The sequence below is a fragment of the Belonocnema kinseyi genome, chromosome 2, assembly GCF_010883055.1.
Source record: "Belonocnema kinseyi isolate 2016_QV_RU_SX_M_011 chromosome 2, B_treatae_v1, whole genome shotgun sequence".
Taxonomy (NCBI): domain Eukaryota; kingdom Metazoa; phylum Arthropoda; class Insecta; order Hymenoptera; family Cynipidae; genus Belonocnema; species Belonocnema kinseyi.
In genome coordinates this window covers 87313589-87339848 of record NC_046658.1, presented here as the reverse complement: position 1 = coordinate 87339848, position 26260 = coordinate 87313589, and the positions used below count along the sequence as shown (strand labels likewise).

At 25.1% G+C, this 26260-nt stretch overlaps 1 protein-coding gene across 2 annotated transcripts; it reads right to left on the bottom strand.

The window, feature by feature from the left end:
* Window positions 1-223: 223 nt before the first annotated feature.
* On the bottom strand, window positions 224-24627 carry LOC117166956 (histone deacetylase HDAC1). 2 transcript variants are annotated; one of them, XM_033351447.1, is made up of 9 exons: window positions 24479-24627; window positions 19295-19407; window positions 19034-19151; window positions 14921-15294; window positions 14663-14810; window positions 9446-9731; window positions 6061-6289; window positions 5873-5975; window positions 224-1801 (listed from the first exon to the last, which is right to left on the bottom strand). In XM_033351447.1, exons 1-9 carry the CDS (start codon window positions 24525-24527, stop codon window positions 1731-1733), a joined length of 1491 nt encoding a protein of 496 aa, XP_033207338.1. In that variant the 5' UTR covers window positions 24528-24627; the 3' UTR covers window positions 224-1730. The 2 variants fall into 2 exon arrangements, with proteins under 2 accessions (XP_033207338.1, XP_033207339.1); XM_033351448.1 differs by having other exon boundaries at window positions 5873-5963.
* Window positions 24628-26260: the final 1633 nt, after the last annotated feature.

Sequence of the window (26260 nt, the reverse complement as noted above, 5' to 3'; positions counted from 1 at the left end):
CGAATTTCAATACAATAGCACACAAAAAAATGTTTTCGTGATTTAAAAAAAAATCAATTTCCCAAAAATAGTGATAAAAAAATAAAGTGCATATGCTATTTTTTTAAACAATCATTGCTGGCACTATCAAGAAAGTTTTTCTATTTCCAAAGGGAAGATTTCAGCTAAACTTCAGGCTTTTGTAAGAACTAGAGAAAATGTTCGAAATAAAAGCGCAAGTATGTCCTTACCAATAGTAAATTTCTTTATTTTTTTATTATAAATATTTAAAAACATTCGTATGATTGATGTATGCGGGCATAAGTATAAAATGCCTGATGTATCTCCGAAAACGTAAATTCACGCAGCATAAATTACTTTTCGGGTATGAATAAATTTCGATGAGTAATTTATAATTGAATTAAGGACGAATTTCTATATTTAGACGCCGATGAAGATACTAATCCGATTTAATATATTTTGACGAAAATATACATTACTTTCTGCTCATGACACATAATCAGTAAATCCATTTCATTCGAAAGTAAATATTCTAAAATTAGGACATGATATTTTGAGTTTCCTCGCGACTCGACGCGTAAAAAAATCGGATTAGTAGACGAAGAATGTGTACATGAAGAGTTAATGTCACTTACAATATATTGAGAGACTCTACAACTAGTCTCGAAATTATAACACTCATTGACAGACTATAAATTCAAACCTAAAATTTCATTCTCTCCGTTCACATTAAATCTCTGTCGCATGAAAAATTAATTATTATTTTTTTTTTTTTTTGGGACACACTAAAACAAACATAGGTGCGCGTTGGAAAATAGTTGAAAACTGTGTTTCGCGATATTTACAGAAGTAGGAAGCAGCCAAACATCATCAATCCTCGGCGGCTCTGATAATTATTCTCGATTGATCAATCGATTTGCGTACAAACTGCGCGTCAACCCACTGCGGTTCAGTCAAGAAAAAAACATCTCTCAATGAATCAGGCAAGACAAACCTATCTTGAACATCACAAACGAAATTTACAAATTTCAAAAATAATATTTTCAATCTACGTACAACGAGTAAATCCTCTGTTTTCTGCATAAGAAATCAAAAGTCCAGCCTCCCTCCTCCTCCTCCTCCTCACGATAATCAGATTCTTTACAACGGAACGAAATGAGATCCTTTCTCTCTTCTTTACAAGTAATTTCACCCCCGAATTGACTCTTCGGCTAATTCAAACAACTAATATTAGATAGATGTATATATAGATGTATAGATAGACGTATATCAATCAGACTTCAGTCAAATTTGCCTCACCAGTTTAAGCAAATTATCTAATCATTTTTATTCAAAATAAAAATCAAAAAAATCAGAAGAATCACTCATGGAAACGCACACGCGCGGTCTAGAAAATGATTCCTTCCGATACTGGTTTCCGACTTTTTCTTTCTTTTTTTAAATCTTTTTTGATAATAAATAGAAAGAGTTTGAAGAAATTAGTGTCCTTTCTCTGTTGTGCGCCACGAATATCTTCTCGGTGCGTTGGAAATTTGTCTAGAAAAATTAGGTATCTCTTTAAACTGTACAGTATGAAAGAGGGACACGGTGGTGGTTTTGGAAGCTTAATTCATTTTCGAGGCTGTGCTTGATCAGACACCGGGCGCTCTTCTTTCTTATATATCATCTATGTTTAGGCGGCTCGAAATTAAATAAAGTTAGCATTAGAATCACTCGGAGTTTGCTGTTTATCAAGGATTTGCACCACCATCTTTTTTCGCCTCATCATTCGTAGAATTCGATTTGTCGTCCTTCTCATTTTCTAAAAATAAGAAAAAAACAAAATAATTAAGAGATTCCCGGTCAAGTTTTTCAATTTTTCTGGTCAAACAAAAGTAACATTTTCATATTTTTCGCAAAATTCAAACATTTTAATTCAGGACCTTCATTCCAAACATAATTTAATACACAAGAGCTAAACATTGCAAAATAAATAAATTTTTGAAACAATTACTTAAATTTTTAACTAAAAAATATCAATTTTATATAAAAAAATGAAGAAGTTAAACATTCAGTTAAAACAATAAAAAAAAAAGATTTCCAAGAAAATAGTTGAATTTTTAACAAAGGTGATAAGTAATTAAATAAAATTATGAATCTTAAACTGGAATAGTTAAATTTTAAACAAAAAGATGAGTTTCTAACTAAATTCAACTGAAATAGTTGAATAGTTGAACCAAACAAATTTAATTTTTACGAAAAAAAATAAATTGTCGACCAAAATTTAAATAAGTAAATTTTAAGTTAAAAAATGAATGTTATATGAAACAGATAAATATTTAACCGGAGTAGTTGAATTTTAAACCAGAAAAATAAATTTTCAAATAAAATGATGAATCGTTTACCAGAATAATTGAATTTTGTAGCAAAATGATGAATTTTCAACCAAGAAGATTAATTTCTACCAAAAAAGATAAATTTAAAACTAAAAAAGATTATTTTTAAACCAAAAATTGAATAATTCAACTTTAGTAAAAAAATGAATCTTCAAATGGAATAATGATAGATTTTTTGTTAAAAGAACAAAATAATTATAAGCCAAAGTATAAACAAATTTTCAACGGCAAAAATATTTCTCTCCATCCAAAAAAATGAACTTTTCTATTAAATGGTTCATATTTAAACAATAGAAATGAATTTTCAACTAAAACAATCAATCTTTAACTGAAATAGTTGAATTTTTAAACCAAAAAAAATTAACGTGTACGAAAAACGATAAATTGTCGACCAAAACTTAAATAATTAAATTTTGAGTTAAAAATATCAATGTTATATTAAACAGATGAATTTTCAAGCAAAACTATGGAATATTTAATTAGAATAAGTCAAATTTTCACTTAAAAGAAATCGTTTACAAAAAAGACTAACTTTAAAAAAAAGAGTTAAATTTTCAAACAAAGTGATGAGTTTTCAAATAAAATTGTAAATCTTTAAAAGGAATAGTTGAATTTTAAACTAAAAAGATGTATTTTCAACTATAATTAGAAATCTTTTACTAAAATAATTGAATTTTTGATCAAAAAGATGAATTTTTCAACAAGAAGATTAATTTTTACAAAAAAAAGATACATTTTTCACTAAAAAAAGTCATTTTTCAAACAAAAATTAACTTATTCAAGTTTAGTCAAAGAATGAATCTTCAACCAGAGATGAATTTTTATCTAAAATTATATAATATTCAAATAGAATAATTATATATTTTCAGTTAAAAAAATAAACTAATTTTAAGCTAAAGAATAAACAAATTTTCAACGAAAAGGTAAAATATTCGGCAAAAATATTCCTCTCCACCCAAAAAAAAGAAGTTTTCGGTTAAATAGCTCATATTTAAACAATAGAAGTGAATTTTTAATTGAAATTATGAATCTCTAACCAAAAAATTAAATGTTTAACAAAAGAGATTTAATTCCAAATTTTATGTTAAACATCTAATTCTTTTAAAAACCCGATTTTAAGCAAAATAATTAAATTTTCTAATGGAATAGTTAAAATTTTTAGGTAAAAAAATTGATTTTCAACAAAGTAGTTACAGGATTTTCAACCAGAGATCAATTTTCAATTAAAATGATTAATCTTCAACCAACAAATTAATTTGTATTGAAATACTTGAATTTTTAAACAAGAAGATAAAATTACAAAAAAAAGATCATTTTCTACAACAAAAAAATGTTTTTTAACAAAATATGTAAATTTTCAACGAAATAGTTGAATTTCCAATTAAAAAAGACGAATTTTCATCCAAATTGTTGAATTTTTACATAGAAAAGATCAATTTTCAACCATAAAGATTAATTTTCTACAAAAAAACGAGGATTTTTCACAAAGTCCATACATTTTCAAACAAATATTTTAATTTCTAAATGAAAATATCAATTCTAAACCAAATAGCTGAATTATCAAAAAAAAAAAGATACATTTTCAATCCAAAATAGAATAAATTTACAGAACAATCTAATTTTTAATAAAAAAAATTAATTTCTTTTAGCAAAATAGACCAATATTCTATTGGAAGAGTTGAATTTTTTATTTTTAAAAATTGATTTTCAACAAGGTAGTTAGATTTTCCATCATAGATGAATTTTTAATAAAAATTATGAATCTTCAACCGAAAAAATAACTTTTGAGAAAAAAGTTAAACTTTTATCTAAATATAGATGAATTTTTAACTTAAGAAAAATGAATTAGAAACGAACAATCTAAGTCAGCAACATTTTCGATGAAATTATTTGTCTTTATTGACTGAAAATCTTCGTTGAAAAATCACATCTTTTGTTGAAAATTCCACTTTTTGGTTTAAAAATGCATTTATTATTGTAAAAAGTTAATCCTTTTTGCCTAAAAATGCAACTGCTTGTTGAAAATTAATATGTTGTAATTTAAGATGCAACTATTTTCTAAAAGAAAATCAGTCTTTTTTTAAAAACCTAATTTTTAAACTGAAAATTTAGCTTCTATTTTATGATAAAAATATATATTTTTTAAATTGGAAAATCCATTTTAGTTCAAATTATTTTATCTGGCTGAAAACTTTAAAAATTGTGGTTAATATTCGTTTTTTCTTTTTTTAAATAATCATTTAAACTGAAAATGTAAGTTCCATTTTTACTAGAATATTGCTCTTTTTTAGATGAAAATGCATTTATTTTGTTAAAACGCTTTTTTCGGCTTGAAAATTGTACTAATTTGAAGAAAATTAATCTTTTTTGCATAAAAATTCGACATTTTGGATGATTTTTTTCTTTCTTTGTTTTTTGAAAATTCATGGTTTTCCCCGACTTTTTGGTAAAAAAATGCATCTGCTATTGTAGAAAGTTTATCTTTTTATTCGTATTCCTTTTGGTTGGAAATTCAAATATTTAGTTAAAAAAAGAACTACTTTGTTAAAACTACATTTTTTCTTCAAACTCCCTTTTTCTTGTTCAAAATTTTAATATTTGATTAAACATTTTTTTTTTCGGGTTGAAAATTAATTTTCTTTTAGTTGAATATTTATGCATTTTGCGGAAAATTGGTCTTTTATGATAAAATATTAATTTTTTGGATGAAAAATTGAACTTTTTCATTGAAAATTAATTTCTTTCGATTTTATTCAAAACTCGTGTTCCTTTTTTGCTGATATTTCATTTTTAACTGAATATGTAACTATTCTATGTTTGGTTGGAAATTTATTTTCTTTAGTTGAATATTTATGTATTTTGAGGAAATTTTGTCTTCTATGCTAAAATATTAATATTTTTTATGAAAAATTGAACTTTTTCATTGACAATTAATTTATATTTTTACTACTTTGTTTAAAACTTGTCTTTGTAAGTTAACAAATCAATTTTATCTCGCAAAGTTCATTCTTTTGGCTTTAAAATTCAACAATATTGTTAAAAGTTCATACCTCCGGTTAGAAAACTAAATTATTTGCAGAAGATAATCTACTTAGTTTGAAAATTAATCTGTTTTAGTTGAGGATTCAATTATATGGTTAACACAATTATATGGTTAAACATTTGTCTTTTTGTGGTAGAAAATTGATCTTCTTAGTACAAAAATTTCCTACTTTGTTGAAAATTAATTTTTCTGTTTGGTTCAAAATATATATTTTTTTTATTTTACAATTTATTTGTTGGCAGTTGTAACTTCATTTATTGTGTTAAAAATGTGCTTTTCTGTATTTAAAAATGAACTATTTAGTTAAAAATTAATTCTATTGAAAAACTTGCTAGATACAAGGTTATTTTTATACTATTTTATACTGTTGGGATTTTATAGCAATCCTGTTTGAAGTAAAAGTTAAATTACTGGTCATTTTTTTCCAATCATAATAATAATCTTAATCAGTTACCTTTCGATTCCGACTTGATGTCATCCTCTTTTTTGAGATCGCTGTCTACACCATCCTGACCCTTTTCTAGCCTCGGCCTTTTCCTCGAGCCCTGCCGAAAAATCTTTAAATTATATTCATCGCAAAAAAACATTTAAGCAATAATCTGAAAGATCTTCAATCTGGCGAAAATCATAAAAAAAACCCACCTTGAAAGACCGATTATCCCTTCGACCGCCTTCTCCTTCATCCTCACTATCGCTGTACTCATTTTCGTGTTGTATCCTCTTGTCCAAATCTCTTTGTGGTAATCTCTCGTCAGGATTTATTTTCTCTTCCAGTTCCGAATCGTCAATCACAGCACCATCTTCTGGAATAACTTGTACTTGCACACCTGGTGCGTGAGGCAACATTCTCAAGTTCTCGAAAAGCCTCGTCCTGAAGAGAAATAATATTTATACAAACTGTTCACCAATCGGCATAGGAAATTAAAATAAGATTAAAAGATATGAGAACACGGATATAAATATCATTTTCCTTATATTCTTGAGAAAATATAAAGAGATTTTGAAAAACTATAAGATGCATCGAAAAATAATACAGAAAGTTTTTAAGAACAATTTTCCCCCCAGAATTTTACAAAAAGTTAGGAAAAATTCGAGTTATTTAAAAAGATATTTTTAACTTTTAGAAGTTTGGAAGAGATAAACAAGTTTATGATAAATTTTTGAAAATTTGCCAAGTTTTAAAATTTTATTTTATTCTCATCTTTTATATTCCTAAATATCTTTTAAACCGACTCGAATTAAAAAATTTGAAGTTATTATTTTCTATATCATTTTAATTTAAGAAAATAAAAAAAGAATAATTAAAACTGTCCCACGAATTAAAAAAAAAAGTGTTCTTGTTTGAAATCTTAAAAAATTTTAATCTTGTAAAATCAACTGAAGTTTAACATTATTTTTGAATCTATTTGAATGTTTTAAATATCTCGAATTTACATTTTTTTAAATTGTTTTAGTTGACACTTTTCAAAATTCTTAAAAAGCTTTTTATTCGAAATCAAAATGTTTTCAATTTGTACAATCTTTTATAAGTATTGATTATTTTTTAATCGTTTCAAAACTCCTACATTTCTTTTAAATTTACTTTAATTTTCCTAATATTTTGTAAAATTGCAAAATTTGGCTTAAAAATGTTTTACATTTTCTCTTAGAATTCATAAAAAAATCATTTTTAATGTCCCATGAATTTCAAGAATTCTACTTTGACCAGTTTGGAAATGGTTTGAAATAATTAAAAATATTACCTTTAGATTAATTTTTCGAAATAAAGAAACATTCTTTTATTTTACAGGATTTTTCTAAATGTTCAAAAAAATTCGAGTTATTTAAAAATATATTTTTCACTTTTAGAAGTTTGAAAGAAATAAACAAATTTATGATAGTTTTGAAAATTTTCCAAGTTTTACCAATTTTTATTTTAATCTCATCAAAACCTCTGAAATTCCAAAATATCTTTGTAGCTGGCTCGATTTTTTTTTTAATGGCGAAAAGCCATTATTATTTTTTTATATAATATATTCAAACAAAATTTGTTCTTGTTTGAAATTGTTAAACATTTACATTTTGTAAAATCTAATCAAGTTTTAAATTCTTTTTGAATCTATTCGAATTTTGTAAAAATCTCGAATTTATGTCATTTTATCAAATAGTGTAATCTTGCTAAATTAAACAATTTATAAATAAAATGTATTAAACCTTTTACAATTTTCTTTTAACATTAATTTTTCTGAGTAAAAAATTTGTTTTCTGTAAATCGAAAGAAAATTATTCCAATTCTTTCTGAAATCTCTCAAAATTCTTAAAAAGCTTTTTTTCTAAATCAGAATGTTTTCAGTTTGTAAAACCTTTTATAAGTCTTAATTATTTTTAATCGTTTAAAAACTCCTACATTTCTTTTAAATTTACTTAATTTTTTCTAAAATTTTGTAATATTGCAAAATTTCAAAACTTGGCTTACATTTTTCTTCATTTTCTCTTAGAAGTCATTTTAAAAAGATCATTTTTAATTCTCCCATGAATTTCAAGAATATTTTTGTTTATTCTCTGAAACCTTTTAAAATTTACAGATTGTAAAATCTACTCAAAGTAAAACTTATTTTCAAATCTACTCGACTTTTCTAAATATCTCGAATTTACTTAATTTTTCCGTTAATCGTTTAATCTTGCTAAATTGAACAATTTGAAATTGAAATGCTTCAAACCTTTTACAATTTTCTCTTAAAATTAATTTTCCAAAATTAAAAATCACTTAAAATGGTGCCAGGAATCTTAACCAAGATTTTTTTAAAAATATTTTCAGAACTTCTAAGCTTTCTAAATTATCTCTCACAATTATTCGTATTTGGCCTACATTTTTTTAATTCCTCAAAATTATAAAAATTCCCTCAAAATCTTTTAAATTCTACTTTGATCAGTTTGGAAATTTTTTGAAATAATTTTAATTATCCTCTTAAAATTAACTCTTCGAAATAAAGAAACATTCTTTTATTTTACAGGATTTTAATAAATTGTCCCGCGAATTTTAAGAATATTTTTTTATTCTCTTGAAACCTTTTACAATTTTTTTTAAGCTTCTAAAGTTTTTGTTTTAAATCTTTAAAAATTTACATTTTGTAAAATCTACAGAAATTAAAAATTGTTTTTGAATCTGTTCGACTCTTTTAAGTTTCTCGAATTTACTTGATTTTTTTTGTTAAATGTTTAATCTTGCTAAATTGAGAAATTTGAAATGCGATAAACCTTTTAAAGTTTTCTTTTAAAATTAATTTTCTAAAATCAAAAACCACTTAAAATTTTGCCATGAATCTTAAGCAAGACTTTTTACAAATATTTTCAGAACTTCTAAGCTTTCTAAATCATTTCTCACAATTATTTCAATTTGGTCTAATTTTTTTCTAATTCTGCAAAATTAGAGTAATTCCCTCAAAATTCTTTAGATTCTACTTTAACCATTTTTGAAATGTTTTGAAATAATTTTAAATATGATCTTAAAATTAATTTTTCGAAATAAAGAAACCTTTTTTTATTATACAGGCTTTTATTAAAAGTTCAGAAAAATTCGAGTTATTGAAATTTTTTTTTAATTTTAGAAGTTTGGAAGAAATAAAAAAATTTATGATAATTTTTTGGAAAATATGGCAAATTTTAACATTGTGTTTTAATCTTATAAAAACATTTTATATTGCTAAATATCTTTTAAACCGACTCAAATTTAAAATAAATGTTGAAACGTCATTATTTTGTAGATCATTTTAATAATAAAAAAACAAGAATTATTAAAAAATTTTCCCATGAATTAAAACAAAATTTCGTTCTTATTTGAAATATTTAAAAATTTACATTTTGCAAAATCTACTCAAGTTTAAAATTATTTTTGAATCTGCGAAGCTTCTAAATATTTCAAAATTTTTAAAATGCTCATGACATTTTTTTACAGACAAAATTATGAAAAATCTAAATTCTCTTTAAATTGAAAAACAAAACAATCTTTTCAAGAAATCGATAAACAAAAATAACGAATAAAACGTACTTAATCTTTTCGAGATACTCGGTGGTGTTTTGATTGGACATATTCGATGGACTAATGTGAAGTTTGAAGTCAGGTCCAAAGTACTCAAAGTAGTCGTTGTAAGGTAATTCGTTGGCTATTTCAGATCCGAGGGCGACCGAAGTTTCGTATGTCCAACACCTCGACACGTTTCTGATCGTGTAACCACCACCTCCGACCATCAGGAAGGGAAGATTGTACCTTTTCACGAACTCAACGCACTTTCCGTGACCTCGCACTGTCAAATTGAAGCACCCTAATCTGTCTCCTAATGCAGGAAAGAAATATTCTCGTCAGATAGAGTTAAAATTACACGAAATCAATACTTTTTGTCACCATATGCATTAGAGTAAATCGAAAATAAAAAATTCTGGAATTAGAAATCGATAGAACCAGGGCGCCTAGCAATTCTTAGGAATGAGATTCAAGGTCTTTTCGAGGTTAAGAACTCATGTTTTTCCAGGCCATTTCATTTTTATTGGCAAACATTTTTTTAAAAAAGCAGAACCATAAATAAACAAATTCTCAATTTTTTGTGAATGAGTCATCTTTGAAATCTTTTTGAATTCATTGAAATCTCTTGAAGCACCTAAAATCTTCTGGAATCTTTTGACATTTTTATGAAATCTGAATTTTTGTGAAACAGAGTGGCCCGTTTTAATCGAAGAAAAAATTCCCGGTCATTTCCCGGTTAGCAAACATTTTTTCATATGAAGTAATAAATAATAAACACTTGAATTCTAAACATTTAAAATTGAAGTTTAAAAGTTTTTCAATTCAAAAATGGTGTTCTCAAATGCTCAAAAATGTACAAGTACCAAATGGAAGAATAAATCAATGAACTTTAAAATTTTTCCAAATTATATTATTTTAGGTAATTTTTAGCTAAACACATTAAAAAATGAAAAATAATTTTTTTAACTTAACAGTTCTTAAATTAGAAATTAAATTATTTTCGTTTAAAATAGTCTAGGCATCCTTTAAAATTTAATTTCAAAATCTAGAGGTCGTTTTAAATTTTTCCAAATTCAAAATAATTTTTGAATTTTTTTTTTCGGAACTTTTAAATATATTTCAAAATGAATTGATCTTTTTTTATAACTATTAGAAAATCCTGAAAAATTTAAAAAAGATTCGAATTCAATTTAGAACTTGAAATAATTTCGAATACTTACAGCAGAATTTAAAATAAAATGTACAGTTTTGCATATGTCAAGCAATAAATGTAGAACTTTTTAAAGAATTGTGAAAGACTTCAAAAGAATACAAATTTTTCTTAAGATTCTTAGGAAAATTGAAAATGATTTTTCACTTTGAAAAATTATGGAAGATTTTTAAGATTTTTTTTAATTTACAGGATTTAAAAAATTGAAGGAAAATTTCGATTAATTTAAAAATTTATTTAGAAGTTCTGAAAAAAAATGTTAACGCAGTTTGTTTAAATTACTTGAAATAATTTCAAGTTTCTAATTAATTTTGAATGTTTTCAAAACCTATATGTGTCTCTTAAAATTATTCAAATTTTTTCTACAAATAATTAAAATTGTAACGCGAAAAATTTAAAAGTTCTTCAAAAATCTAAAGATTCAAAGCTTTCTAAGTAAAACAATTTGGTGTCAATTTACTCGTCTTAAATGAACAGTGAAATAATACTAAATTTTAAATCTCTTTCTGCATTAACAATTTTCAAATTAAATGGGATAAAAAATAAATTATTTATGAGACTCACAATATTGTAAATTTAATAAAAACCTTTAATTATTTCTATATTATTATGGATTTATTTTTGAGTTTAAAATAGTAAAATTCACGTTTACATTCTTTAATGGCTAACAAAATTAATAGAAATAATATATTAATAAATTTGTTTATTAAATTTAATATAAGAAAATAATATAAAGGAAGACCTGAAATTCTGAATAAAAAATATATTCTTGATAAATCATGAACATGTTTAGTTAAAAATAAAATTATCGGAATAAATGATATGTTAATTTCAATTCTTATCAAGACTTTCGGATTGAAACAGTTACAATCTGGAAATTCTCAAATTTTGAACGGATCTAGAAGTACAGATCCATTTAAAAAATAATTTATTTTTACATTTACAGTTGATAAAATTAAGCTGTTTTTATCAAAAAAAATTTCAACTTCTAATGCTGTTAATTTTTAATTGTTTGAATCTTCAAAACTTCACTTTAATTATTTTAAAAACTGTTAAAATCGAACTTGGGCAGATTTTTCTTCTGAAAATTCGTAAAATTCCCGGTTTCATTGTCTGGCGACCACCCTATTTTTTATTAAAAAATCTTCGATTTTAAAAACTTTTTATTTTAATTTGTTTTAACCTTTAAAACTGCGTTTTAAAATTCTTTAAATTAAAATATATGCTTAAAAATTAAAAATCTAAAATGGAACATTTTTAAAGTGAAAGATTTTCAAATTAAGCATTCTAATCTAAATGATATAATAATTTATAAAAATCACGATTTAAGAAATTATTTTAAAAACGGTTGGACATTTTTATTCTAAAAATTTTGTAAAATTCCCGGTTAAAAAATAAATTCACTGTCATTTTCCGGTTTTCCCTGATCTCATAAAATTCCCTGTTTTCCGGTACAGCGGCCACCCTGTGAAAGCTTTCTTTAATCTTTGTTTGTCAAATCTTATTGCGTTTGTTTGAACACTTTTGAAATCTTCTCAAATTTGTTGAAACCTTTTGAATAAATTAAAAATCTTTCGTATGAATTTAAAATCATTTAAATATTTGAAATGTTTTAAAGTCTTTGAATTCTGCTGTGCTGTATCCTTTTTCAAATCTTTGTGAAATTTTAAGGACATCTTTGAAATTTTTGTGAAATCTTGTTTATTCATTTGAATTTATTAAAATATTTCCAAATTTTAGAAATCTGGTTTTCAAAATCTTTGAAATTTGGTGTATACGCCTTTTTCAAATGTTTGAAATTCTGGCAATCTTTTTAATATTTTCGTGAAATCTTTATCAAACCTTTTGAAATATTTGTGAAACTTTTCTTAAATCTTGGTTTGGGAAATCTTTTTAAATGTTCTAAAATGTTTTGAAACCTTTTGAAATAGTTTCAAATCTTTGAAATCTGGTGTAAAATCCTTTAAACCTATTTAAAAGTTTCAAAATTTAAAACTGAATTAACATCGAAATTTTCAAAATTGAAAATAGTGATTCTTTTAAATTCTGATTTTGGTATTTGATTAAAATTATCTTTATAAATTGTCGGTTAAAAAACTTTCGCAACATGCGTGGCCTTTTTCCCCTAGAGCACTGTTGAAACCGCAAATTTTGCCAATGTCCAAAACAATTCTTCTCCTTTTTACACAGGTGTTGAGAATTTTTCCCGGAAAAATTGTCAATTAAATACGAATTCTCTCCGCGAAATTTTCACATAAAATTGGTTTAAAAATTAATATTATTAAAATAAATATAAAATCTGAAATATTTAAAAGGCATTACAGACTTCAAATACTTCAAGGGATTTAAAGAATATTACAAAACTTTTTATGGGATAGCAAAAAATTTCCTAAAATTTATAAGGACTTTTAAGTATTTCATAGAATTAAAAAGGTTTTAGCGTATTTTCAGGGTGGCCATTTTAATCAAAGAAAAAAATTCAGGGTAATTTCCCGGGTTGCAAACAATTTTCATGCCAATGAAATTTAAAAAATCGAAATCTGAAGCTGAAAAATTGTCCATTTGAAGTAATAAAAACTGATCTGCAAATTAAAACACTCATATTGGAATTCTTGAATTTTAATCTTTTAAAATTGCAGTTTACAAGTTTATTAATTCAATCATTTTGAATTCAAATGCTTAATAATTTACACGTGTTTTTTTATTCAAAATCTTCCAAAATCTAAAATTTGTTTCAAATTAGGCATCAGGTCATTTAAGCCGAAATTTCGGCACGAATAGGCGGATTTTGTCGTTACACTTACTCACTTTGTTTAAATTATTTCAAATTTTTAATTAATTTTGAATTTTTGTCAAAAATGACAAATATCTCTTCAACGTACTTAAATTTTTTCTCAGAATAATAGGTGTTCAATTGTTATATATGCATCAGAATTCAACAATTTGACTTACGAATTAATTTTTTTTTAAATATAACAATTAATTTTTTTTTAGTTTCGAATATTTAATTATAATTTTTCTTAATTAAAAAATGTCAAATTAAATGGTTTAAAAATGAACTATCTAGGACTGAAATAACATTTGAAATTTAATAAAAGCTTTTAATTATCTATATATTATTTTAATGTTATTAAAAATTTTTAAATAGTTTATAAAATTTCAATCTGGAAATTCTAAAATTGTAAGTTGATTCCGAATCGTCTTGTAAAATTAATTATCATTCACTTTTTAATTCTTAAAACACAATTCTATTTCAAAAATCATTAATTAATTTACATTCACAGTTTATCAACTAGAAATATTTTCTATCAAGAATCATCGATTTTAAACGCTACTAATTTTTAATTATTTAGGTAATTAAAACTGCATCTTCAAATTCTTTAAATTAATATGTACGCTTAAAAATTAAAGTCTAAAATGGAAAAATGTATAAGTGAAAGATATTTCAATTAATCATTCTAAACTGAATGATATAATAATTGTACAAGAGAATAATTTAACTAATTATTTATAAAACGGTTGAAACCAAATTTGGACAAATTTTCTCTCTAAAAACTTGTAAAATTCTCGGGCAAAAAATAAATTTAGTGTCATTTCCCGGTCCATCAGCCACCCTGAAGAAATTTTCACGAGCTATACACAAAAATCCTAGGGATTTCAAAGGAATGTGATCTAGGGTGGTTTAAAAAGATTTCAAGAGCTATACAATTCTTCTATCACTTTACAAAATTCAAAGGAATTATTAAAATTTAATTTTATAAATCAAGCAATTTCGAAGGTTTCTTTTTTTTAATACTGTAAGACATTTTAAAAGAATTTTCAGCAGACAACAATTTTAAGGAATTTCAAAAAGATTTGAAGGGGTTTCAAAAATGTTTAAGCGGGACATTTGTAAAAAAAACTCCAAGGGCTTTTATTAGATTTCCGGAGATTTCAAAATTCTTAACCGTTTGTAACGATTTGATAAAATTCCAAGTCCACCTCTGATATAAACCATAAAAATATAAAAATTCTGTTAAAGATGCAATTATTACCGGTAAGAGAATCAGCACCGCACTGTAAAACAACTGCCGATGGTTGAAAAGTTTCCATGACCTTGGAAATGATTGGCACAAAAATGGATTCATAACTTTCGTCGTCCATTCCATCACGCAGAGGAATGTTGACTGCATAGTATTTGCCCTGAAAATATGATTAAACTATTATTTTCAAATTCTCGTAAACGTAAATTAAAAAGGATAATGAACGTTAACATTAAACTTGTTAAAATCATATTAGAAGAAAAAAATTACCTTTCCTGCGCCTATATCTCTAAGATCACCAGTTCCGGGGAAATATTCCCCGTACTTGTGGAAGGAAACAGTCATGACTCTGTCGGTAGTATAAAAAGCTTCTTCAACTCCATCGCCATGATGAACATCGATGTCGATGTAGAGGACCCTTTGGTGGTATTTGAGCAATTCCAAAATGCCGAGAACTATGTCGTTTACATAGCAAAATCCGGACGCCTCGCTCTTTTTCGCGTGATGCAAACCACCACCCCAATTTATACAAATTTCGGAAGCTTGTTTGTTGAGCTTCACGGCCGCTGCCACTGAGCCACCGGCCGATAATTGACAAAATTCGTATAAACCGTCGAAAACGGGACAATCTTCTCCAACGTTAACTGCAAGATTTTTAATTTTAGGGAATTTAGTAAAATATTATCAAGTTTTTTCAAAGTAATAATTTTTGAGAATTATTTACAGATGTTTTTTTAATTCATTCTTTAGGAATCGATATAATATGTTGAATTTACGAATTTTTGACAAATTATATTACTAGATACTCTTTAATATTTTAGCGCGATATATTAATTAAGTAATTAATTAATACTAAAAACATAATTAATCATTTTTTGAATTAGTATCTAAAGTCCATTAATCTGAACATTGATCTAAACTAATTTTTTTATTTTATCTTCTTATATTTAAAATCCAGTGCACAAAATACATAAATTCTCAAACAAATAGTTCAATTTTCATATAAAAATATATAATTTAACAAAAGATGATTATTTAACAAAATACTTCCATTTTCAACGAGATGCTTGAATTTTCAAATAAATAAATGAAAAATGTCAACCAAATAGTTGAATTTTGAACTAAAAAAAATAGCAATTTTTCACAAAAAATGGAACTAGCAGGGAAAAAAATTTAATTTCAACCAAAATTGTGAATGTGCAGCTAAAACGATGTGTCTTCAACTGTTATAGTTGAATTTCAAACAAAGAAGATGAATTTTAATCTAAAAAAGATCAATTGTCAACAAAAAATAGAATAGTGGAATCTTCACTTCCAAAAATTAATTAATCACAAAAAATTAATAACTTATATGGTGATTTTTCAACTAAGAAAATTATTTTCACACACACACCTTAATTTTCTATTAAAAAACATGATTATTTAACAAAATACTTCCATTTTCAACGAAATGCTTGAATTTTCAAATAAAAAAATTAAAATGTCAACTAAATAGTTGAATTTTTAACTAAAAAATAGCCATGTTTCACCAAAAATGGAATTAGCTGGGAAAAAAATTTAATTTCAACCAAAATTATAAATTTTCAACTAAAACGATGAATCTTCAACTGTTATAGTTGAATTTCAAACAAAGAAGATGAATTTTAAACTAAAAAGGTAAATTGTCAACCAAAAATTGAATATTGGAATTTCCAATTAAAAAAATTGACCATACAGAGGAATTTTTAACTAAAATAATAGATATATTAAATTGAAATAGTTACATTTTCAGTAAAAAAAATTCAACAAAAAAAAATGATTTTTAAAATTACAGTTTCAAACAAAGTGATGATTTTTTAACTAAAATTATGATTCTTTAACTGGAAGTTTTAATATCAAACCAAAAAGATGAATTTCCATTTAAATTATGAATCTTATTAGAATAATTGATATTTGAACAAAAAGATTAATTTTCAATCAGGAAAATTAATTCATACCAATAAGACGAATTTTCAACTAAACCAGATCATTTTTCAACCAAAAATTGAATAGTTAAAAAAATTAATGTTCAACCAAAGAGATGAATTTTTAACTAAAATAATAGAATATTCAACTGAAATAGTTACATTTTCAACCAAAGAGAAAACGAACTTCCAACTACATATCTTATATCGCCACCAATAAAACGAATTTTCAATGAAAATGATGAATCTTCAACAATAACAAAATTAATCTTGAACAAAAGAGAAAATAGTAAATAAACTGATAAATTCTCAAGCAAAAAGATGAATTTTTAACCAAAAATAATTAATTTTCTAATAAGAAGACGAATTTCCAATAAAATACTTGAATTTTCAGTTTAAAAATAGTTAAATACAGCAATATAAAGCTACTTTTACAAACGAAGAATCAATGTTATTAAATTTTATGTTAGAAGAAAAAAAATTAAGCACTCTCGAAAAAATGAAGGGGGGGGGGGGGGGGGGGGGGTGTTGCGTTTTAATGGAAGAAAATTTCGAGGTTCGTGGTAATCGGAATTTAAAAATTCCAAATATTAAATTTTTAACTTTTCAATTGAAGCTTTACAATTTTTGTGTAATTCAAATGCTCAAATGCCGTTGAACTGCAAAATTTAAAAATTTAAACTTGGAACAGTTCGCAGGTTGCTGGTTAAAAATATAAATTTACGCTATCATATGCAATGCTCTAAAATTAGAGAATTAATCAGTACATTTGCAAATGTTCGATATGTCATTCTAAGAAATTTTAAGTTGGAAGCATTAAAAATTGAACGATTAGAATTTTTTTCTTAGCAAACCAATTTTAAAATTAGAAGTTACTTTATTTTTAAGTCGTTTTAAATTAACCCCTTCGTTGACATGGACGCAAAATGTGTCAACATTTTCGGGGTCGCTGAATCCGAAGTCAAAATTCGAAAATTCAAAATGGCCAAAGACCGAGATTTATCCAAACTGAACCGTTTTTTGTATTGTCATCCGCCATTTTAGATTTCTGAATTTTGACTTCATATTCGGATTCAGGGACCCCAAAAACCCCAGGAGACAAATTTTCAGGATAAAAAATTTTCCTGCCATCGTTGGCACTTTTTATCGAATTCTCTCAGCCAACGAAGGGGTAATAATTGTTCCGTTGTTATTGATATAAAATGCAACACTTCACTTACAAATAAGTTTTTTTACATGGAACAATAAAAATGTTAACGATCAACTTCTAGATCTATCAGAATGACTATAATAATATATTCAACAGTAAGAAATTGCAGACATAGGAAAATTTCCGAATTAGAAAATTCTTGAAACTAAACCATTCAAAAAATGTAACAATTAATAAATAAACAAGAAATACTTTCACAAATAAAAATATTTTATTTATTATTGAACATTTTCTTAATTGTTTAAATTCGGGAATTTGTTAATTCCTAAATTTTTTCATGTTCGGCAATTTTATTTCTTCTTCCACTTCTAATATCGAGAAAATTATATTTCGAATAATCTCTTTTGGAAGAAATTTAGGATGTTTTCGTTAAAAATCAAAAGGTTTGGTTGAAAATTAATCTCTTTTGGTTAAAGATTCAACTGCTAGGATGAAAGTGAAACCTCTTTTTTTCTGTTTGAAGATTCATCACTTTAGTTGAAAATTCTTGCCTTTTTTTCGTTGAAAATTAATTCTTGTTACTGAAAATTCGTCGTTGGGGTAGAATTTACCTATTTAGTTAAAGTTAAAATATCTTATGCTTTAAAATTCAACTAACTAGCCAAAAACTGAACTTCTTTTTTGTTTGCAATTTATCACTTTCGTTGAAAATTATATTTTCACTGACAATTCAACTATTTGGTTCTGCTTTTTGTTAGAATTAAACTGTTTTTTTATTATTAGAAATTAAAACCTTTTTTAGCCGAACTTTCAACTTTTTCATTGTTTGTTGAAAATTCAACTAATTGTTTGAAACTGGTACTTTGTTAAAAATTCGTTTTTTTTGTCGAAAATTTAGCATTTAAGTTGAAAATTAATGTCTTTGGTGAAGACATTAAATTGTTTAATTTGTATCAGATTCCGAACCATCTTGTAAAATTAATTATTCTCCAATCTTTAATACTGGAACTACAGTTCAATTCAAAAAAGAATTAATTAACTTATTTTTACAGTTAATCAACTAAACACGTTTTTTATCAAAAATATCAAATTCAAACAAATTTTGTTGTGACTTATTATATTATAAAATGTTGATTATTTCGGATATTACCTAAAATTAAAGAAAACATTGAAATTCACACTATTTTTGCAATATCTACTTGAAAAATAGACAAATTGGCTTCATCCCGGGGTAATTTTATACAGAATTTTGGTGAGCATTTAACCCTTTAAAGATAATTTTTTACTTACATCTTTGCATTTGTTTATTGTATTCTGTCATGTTATCGGGCCTGATTGACCTCAGGAATCTGATATACTCGTCACTGTGAAACTTCGTCATTTCATCAGCAGTGGCTTTGTGCGGACGCTATAAAATAATAAAATTCATAATTAATAATTAATATTTAAGAAAACAATTTAAATGGACTTTGTTTACTTTTGATAGTTAGCTTTTCGTAAATTTTTTCAGCACATGTTAAATTTTCTTATTAAAAATTTCACAAAACTCACGTATATTTCCATTTTACGATAAAGTCCATAATTTAAGAGTAAATTGTGTGTCATCCTTATGCGGTGCGGTTTCATGGGATGGCCCTGCCCATAGTAATAATTGCCTATGTCACCTAAAAATAAAAAGATATTGTATAGAATATTTTTAAAAAACGAACGGTTTTTAATAAAAATTTAATATTAAGCGCACAAGTTTACGATAATCTGAAATTTCATATATAGAATGGAAATTTTGCATTACAACGATTTTTGAAAAAACTTTATCAGTCGTGAAACTATCAATAAAATATTTAAATGGTTTTGACAATAAATAATTTTACATATTAAATCCTTTTATTAATTCTGAAAAATAAATTAATCCTTTCTTTTAACAGAAAGGGTAATACATAAAAAGTAGAAAGTTCTAAAAAATCATTATTACAAGGTAAATTATTAGATTTAATTTTTAATTCTTTCTCTCAATGAAATAGATTTTTGAAGAAAACAAAAATTTATAATACTATAATCATCAGTCGCGCTCTTTTAGTTATTGAATTAATGGGGAAAAATAAGATTTAATACAAAATAAAAATTTTGAGTAAGCATGTATTTGTTGCAAAATTTTGAACACCTAAATTCGAGCTAAAATTAGATTATAAGATCTGAGTACATGGGAATAAGTATTATCAGTTTGTTTTTTAAGGACATGTGATACTTGGAAAATTGTCGATTTTACCAGTTTTAGGTTCCCCCGGCTTTTTTTCTAGAATAATAAATATTTTGTCTTAAAAATTTGGGAAATGATAGCGAACATGTTAACGGAAATCCCCACACACTTTTTTGTAGGTTAATTCAAAAAAGTTTTAATGTAGCAAAATGTGATTAATTTGCATAGCGTTTAGGAAATAATATCGATTTTTTCAGTGTTAGATTACCCCCGGCTTTTTTCCTAGGATAAGAAATATTTTGCCTTCAAAATCTGGCAAATGATAGCGAACATAATAACGGACGTCCCCACACACTTTTTTTGTGTGTTTTTATCAAAAAAATTTTGATATTGCTAACAACGTGCGTGTATATTTCGAGGTTATGTGTGTTACAATTCACCCGAGCGTTGCTTCCAAACTACACAATATTTTTGGCCGAAAACTTTGGACTAACAAATAAACATAGTAACTAATCTCCCGGAAATAACCTTGTTTGCAGGCAATCAAAAAAGTTTATTTCATAAATAATTTCCAGATTATCGGAAAGGCAGAGATGAAAAACGACGTAACCTAAAAATAATGCATATACATAAATTTTTTATTTAGCACAATAAATTTTTTTGTTATTATATCCCTCAAAAGAGTCCCGGAACGTCCGTTATGATATTTTATAGCAAATCCGAATTCAGTTAAAATTTTTTTTTAATTTTTGTGGAAAAAAAGCCGGGGAAACTTTAAGTATCACATGCCCTTAAATTATATAAATATAATTTTCGTAACACTCTTAAGAAAATATAGAAAGATTTCAGATGTGTCGAAAAAAATATGGAAAATTGTCAAACACATTCTTTTATTTTACAGGAGTTTACAAAATGTTGAGAAAAATTCGAATTATTTAAAAAGATATTTTTAACTTTTAGAAGTTTGGAAGAAATAAACAAATTTATGATAAATTTTTGGGAAATCTTACCAAGTTTTGAAATTTTGTTTTAGTTTCAATAAAACATCCTAAATTCCTAAACATCTTTTAAACTGACTCGATTTTTAAAAATTTTAAAGTCATTTATTATTTTTTGTATAAACAATAAAAAAAAATATTTAAAATTGTCCCACGAACTTAAAAAAAATCTTGTTAGACTCTTGCAAACATTCAAAATTCTTTTATGACCTTAAAAAAATTCTTGTTTTAAATCTTTAAAAATTTACATATTGTAAAACCTACTCAAGAATTTACTTTTTTGTATTTTTTAATCTTGCTAAATTGAAATGTGTGACAATGGTTCGAGTTTTGCCAAAATTTTGTTCAATTCTGCAAAATAAAAAAAAACTTCCTCCAAATTTTTCAGATTTCATTTTAACAATTTTGAAATTTTTTGAAATAATTCTAAATATTCTCTTCAAATCAATTTTTCGAAATAATTTTTGTTTTAATCCTTAAAAAGCTCCGGTTTTTCGAGCCTAAAGTTTTCCATTTTTAAAACCTTTATAAGTTTTAATTATTTTATAGTCGTTTCAAACCTCCTGAATAACTTTTAAATTTATTTGAATTATTTGTAAAATTTTGTAGTATTGCAAAATTTTGCTTTAAAATATTTTTTCAAAACTTTAGGATTTAATTTTGATGTTTTGAAATCATTTTTATTTACACCCTAGAGCTCATAAAAAAATTAATTTTAAAATTCCCGATGAATTTTAAGAACATTCTTTTATTCTCTTGAAACGTTTCAAAATTCTTAAAATACTTATGAATTTGTTTACAAAATTATAAAAAATATACATTTTGTTTAAAATTAAAAATTTTTTTTTTAATTTATGATCATTTTTAAATCTTCTAAATATATCTTTTAAACTTGTCAATTTATTTTTAAATGTTCTAATCATGAAAAAAATGTTGAAGAAATTTTGCTTAAAATCTTCTAAATTTTGTTTCGAAATTTTAGGCAATAATTTTCAATATAAAAAATCTGTCAAAATTTGCCCATGAATCTTAAAAAAGTTCATTTTTGTACTATTTTCTTAACATCTAACACTTCTTCATATCATACAATTAATCGAATGTCGCCTATTTTTTAATTCTGCAAAATTAAAAAAGTTGATAGAATATCTTTCAGATCCTCCTTTAACAATTTTTGAAATCTTTTGAAATTAATTTAAAAAGGCTCTTAAAATTATTTTTTAAATAGAAAACCATCGTAATTTTTCGTAGGAATCTGAAGAAAATGTTTACATGTTCTTAAAATCTTTAAAGTCTTAAACAATTTTTTTTCTTTCGAAATGTACACTTTTTGAATCTACAAGTTTTAATTATTTTTTAATCGTTCAAAAAATTATAATTTCTTAGAAATGAAAAAACTTATAAATTCTAAGAGTGTCGGTTTTATTGGTCAACTCACAAAATTACTTGAATTTTTATAAAATTTTGTAGTTTGTATTTTGAAAGTCTGTAAAGCAAAATCTTTCTCAAAATTTAGGAAATAATTTGAAATGGGTTGAAATATTTTTCAATTTTCTCTTTTAATTCATTAAAAAAAAAAAAACAATAAAGCATTTCAAATTTTCTCAGGAATCTTAAGAACACTTATTTTCTTGACACCTTTTAAATTTCTTAAAAAGCCTCTAATTCTGTTTGTAAAATTATGAAAATTCTCGATTTTGTTCAAAATTAAATTTTTTTCAAGTTTATCAACGTTTTTGAACCATTTAAACACTTCTAAATATCTCTTAAACTTACTTCAATTATTTATTACAATTTATAATCTTGATTTTGAAATTTTAGGAATAGGTTTAAAAGGTTTTTTAATTTTTTACAATTTCATCTTAAAATTAATGTCTTAAAACAGAAAAAAAACACAAATTTACCCATGAATCTTGATCAACTTCATTTTACCAAACATCTAAAGAAAGTTTTTTCATCGCCTAGAAATCATTCAAAATCCTTATTTTTTCTAATATTTTGTAAACAAAATTTTGCTTTGAAATCTTTTTCAATCTCGTAATTTTTTAATATTTTTAACACTTCTAAATATCTCTTAAACTTACTCGAATTATTTCTAAAAATGCAGTTTTACTTTTGAAATCTCAAGAAATCATTTGAAATATTTTCGGATTTTCTCTTAAAATTAATTTTACAAAATGTGAAAAAGTTAAGAAATTATAGTGTGGCACGAAAATATTAAGAACGCCATTATTTCCCGAAATTAAAAAACCATTTACAATTCAATTTTGTTATCAATAATGCGTAGAAACATTTAGAAATAAATTTTATGATGAAATACAATTACTTGTTTGGAACTTTTTATTTCAAACATTGATGATAACATTATTTTTTTTTTAGAAAAAAGCTATTAATTCTAAATAAAAATAAGTATATAAATGATTTATTCCTAATTTTAATAATGAAAATTTATTTAGACAATAAAAATTGACTTGCGATATTTAAAAAAAATCTTTGTAGCAAATCTCGTCTCCGTAAAGTTTTTTTTAAACAGAAAGTCTCCCAGGCCGAAAAGTAGGAACAAAAGTGGCACACTTTCAGAATCAGAGATCTTGTATGAAATCAACGTGATTCCAGGCACGTCGCACAAACTACGGTCGGCTGTATTCTACTTGTGAACCTCTCAACGAACCCAATAAAAGTGTATTTATTTAAAAAGTAAAACTATTAATGCCACAAAATTATTTTTAATTCAATAATAATCAAATCCACTTAAAAAAAGAATATACTTTGCAATACGTTCCTTTTCAAATGGAGCAAATCACACAACTTTAAAAAGAACACTAAAGTTCATTATCCTCAATAGATCTGTAGTCCAAAAATAAGTCGATTAAAAAATTTCATAAAAAAAAGTTTTGCAGCATTTTAATTTTCCATCTAAAAATTTAGTAACCGAACTTTTACTAATTTTTCCCCCTTTCACTCATAATAATGATAATTTAATCTAATTTGTAATTACTAAAGGTGTTCTAAAAAATTTAATAAAAAAAATCCAAATATATAAAAGATGAAAAAAAAAATAAAAGGATCAGATCCTTCTAAATAGTAAAAAATTGAGACTTTTCAAAAAAATAAGGACGATTCTGTAAATATTATTTCTGAAAATTCCAAATTATCAAAGATAAGCGAGAAAATTCTCAAGTAAACTACGGTCAAATTTCGGAGCCATGGTTCATGACTGACGCTCGGCCATGGGAGACATTCATAAACTACATTGGTGCGAAGTTTCACTTGAGAATCTCTGGCCTTAACCGTAGAAAAATCCTCTCAGTTTACAACCACGCTTAACCCAAAATTTAAAAAAAATCTTAAAATAGGATTATAAAATGCTCTATTTTTCGCGGAGGCACACATTTAGTTCTAAAACTATATAAATAGTTAGCGACAAGAAAAAAAGGTTGGAAGAGGATATAAAAACGAATTTATACACATTTTGACAATCTCAACAAGCGATACAATTTTGGCTATGGAATCACTGTAAAGTTTATTTATTGTGGTACTTACTGTCGTAGTAGTAGCAAACGCGTTTTCTGCTGTGCGGTAAAGTAGACATATTTCCGGTTTTTTATAAATTATTTAAATATATTTATTGAAAATTAAACGCGCGGTGTTCAACACTAGTCACACTAGTCCAAGACCCGACCGAACACAGCGCAGTAAAGCGCGTCACTTCGGAATAATCAGTACGCATGCGCACTTCTTTGACCGCTCTTTGTGAGGAGGAAATTTTGGAAACATTTCCAGCATTTTGGAAAATTACCGGTAGAGTTTGAAATATTGAAATTAAGCTGGCATTTTGTATGTAACTAAATTTTTCTGTACTTAGAGAGTTCTAATTAATAAAAATCGATATTTGTGATCTAAAAAAATTAGTAATGTATCACATTTTGTTAGAAAATATTAATTTTTTCCATTTGCTAGTTCGTACAAATGGCGCTGCCTTCGACCGTTATGCAACCGCGAAATTTTAAATACCAGTTCAAGAATTATTAACAAACTAGGAGTAAATGCACACGCGTGTTTACGTCTCTGAATTTTTATTTCAGTGCATTAAAAATATAAACAATTTAGAAATCCACTATTGTACATTTTTCAAATCAAGCAATTTGAGCTTAGGTATATAACATTTTAAAAAATACCCATATTTCCAATGGAATGAAAAGGAATTGAACGTATATTTTTTTTTATCATTACACCATTAAGCCATTTCCCTTTCGGGGTAGGCGTAACATTTCTAAATTTAAAAATCCCCATTATTGAACAAAGTTGGCAATCAAGTAATTTTTGTATGTAAAGTTTTGAAAAAGACAATATTTAGATTGAAATAAAAAGGGTATTGAACTTGTAGCATTACTCGATTTAAATTAACACAATTTAAAAATCCATTATCGAACAACGATTTAAATATAAGGTTGAAGAAATTTTTAAACAATAATTATTAAATAATAATTTCGAATAGAAAACGTTTGAAATCCAGCACTTTTGACATTAGGTAACATTTTGGAAAAGGTCGATATTTTGAATGAAGTGAAAAGAAATTAAACTCGTAACATTTCAAAATTTTTAAATATAATCCATTTGAAAATACATTATTGACATATTTTTCAAATATTGACTTTAAACATTTTTTGAAACAATAATCATTAAATAATAATGCCAATTTAAAAGCGTTTAAAATAAAACAACTTTACGTTACTTAACATTTTGAAAAATGACAAAATTTTGAATTAAATGAAAGCAGGGAATTGAATTAGTAACATTTATAAATTTAAAAATATAAACAATTACAAAAAACATGATTGAACAAAGTTTTAAATCAAATAATTTAACGTAATGTGCTGAAAAAATAAAAGATCTCGAATGAAATAAGAAGGGATTGAACTTATAGCAATGCTAAATTTACATATATAAAAAAATGGTAAAAATTCATTATTGGACGAAGTTTTGAATACAAGATTATTGAAGATTCATTTTTCAAAAGATTTTTGAAGTAATAATTAATTAATACTAATTTCAAATTGAAAGCGATTGTATTCAAACAATTTTACATTCGATAACATTTTGGAAAAGGTCAATATTTGGAATGAAATGAAAAGGAAATAAATTTGTACTATTTCCACATTTTTAAATAGAAACCATTTTAAAATCCATTATTGAAACAAATTTTAAATATCAAGTTTACAAAATGTTTGATACAGTAATAAATAAATAATAATTTTGAAGCGAAAGCTTTTGAAATCACACAATTTTACGATAACTAACATTTTAATAAAGGAGAATATTTTG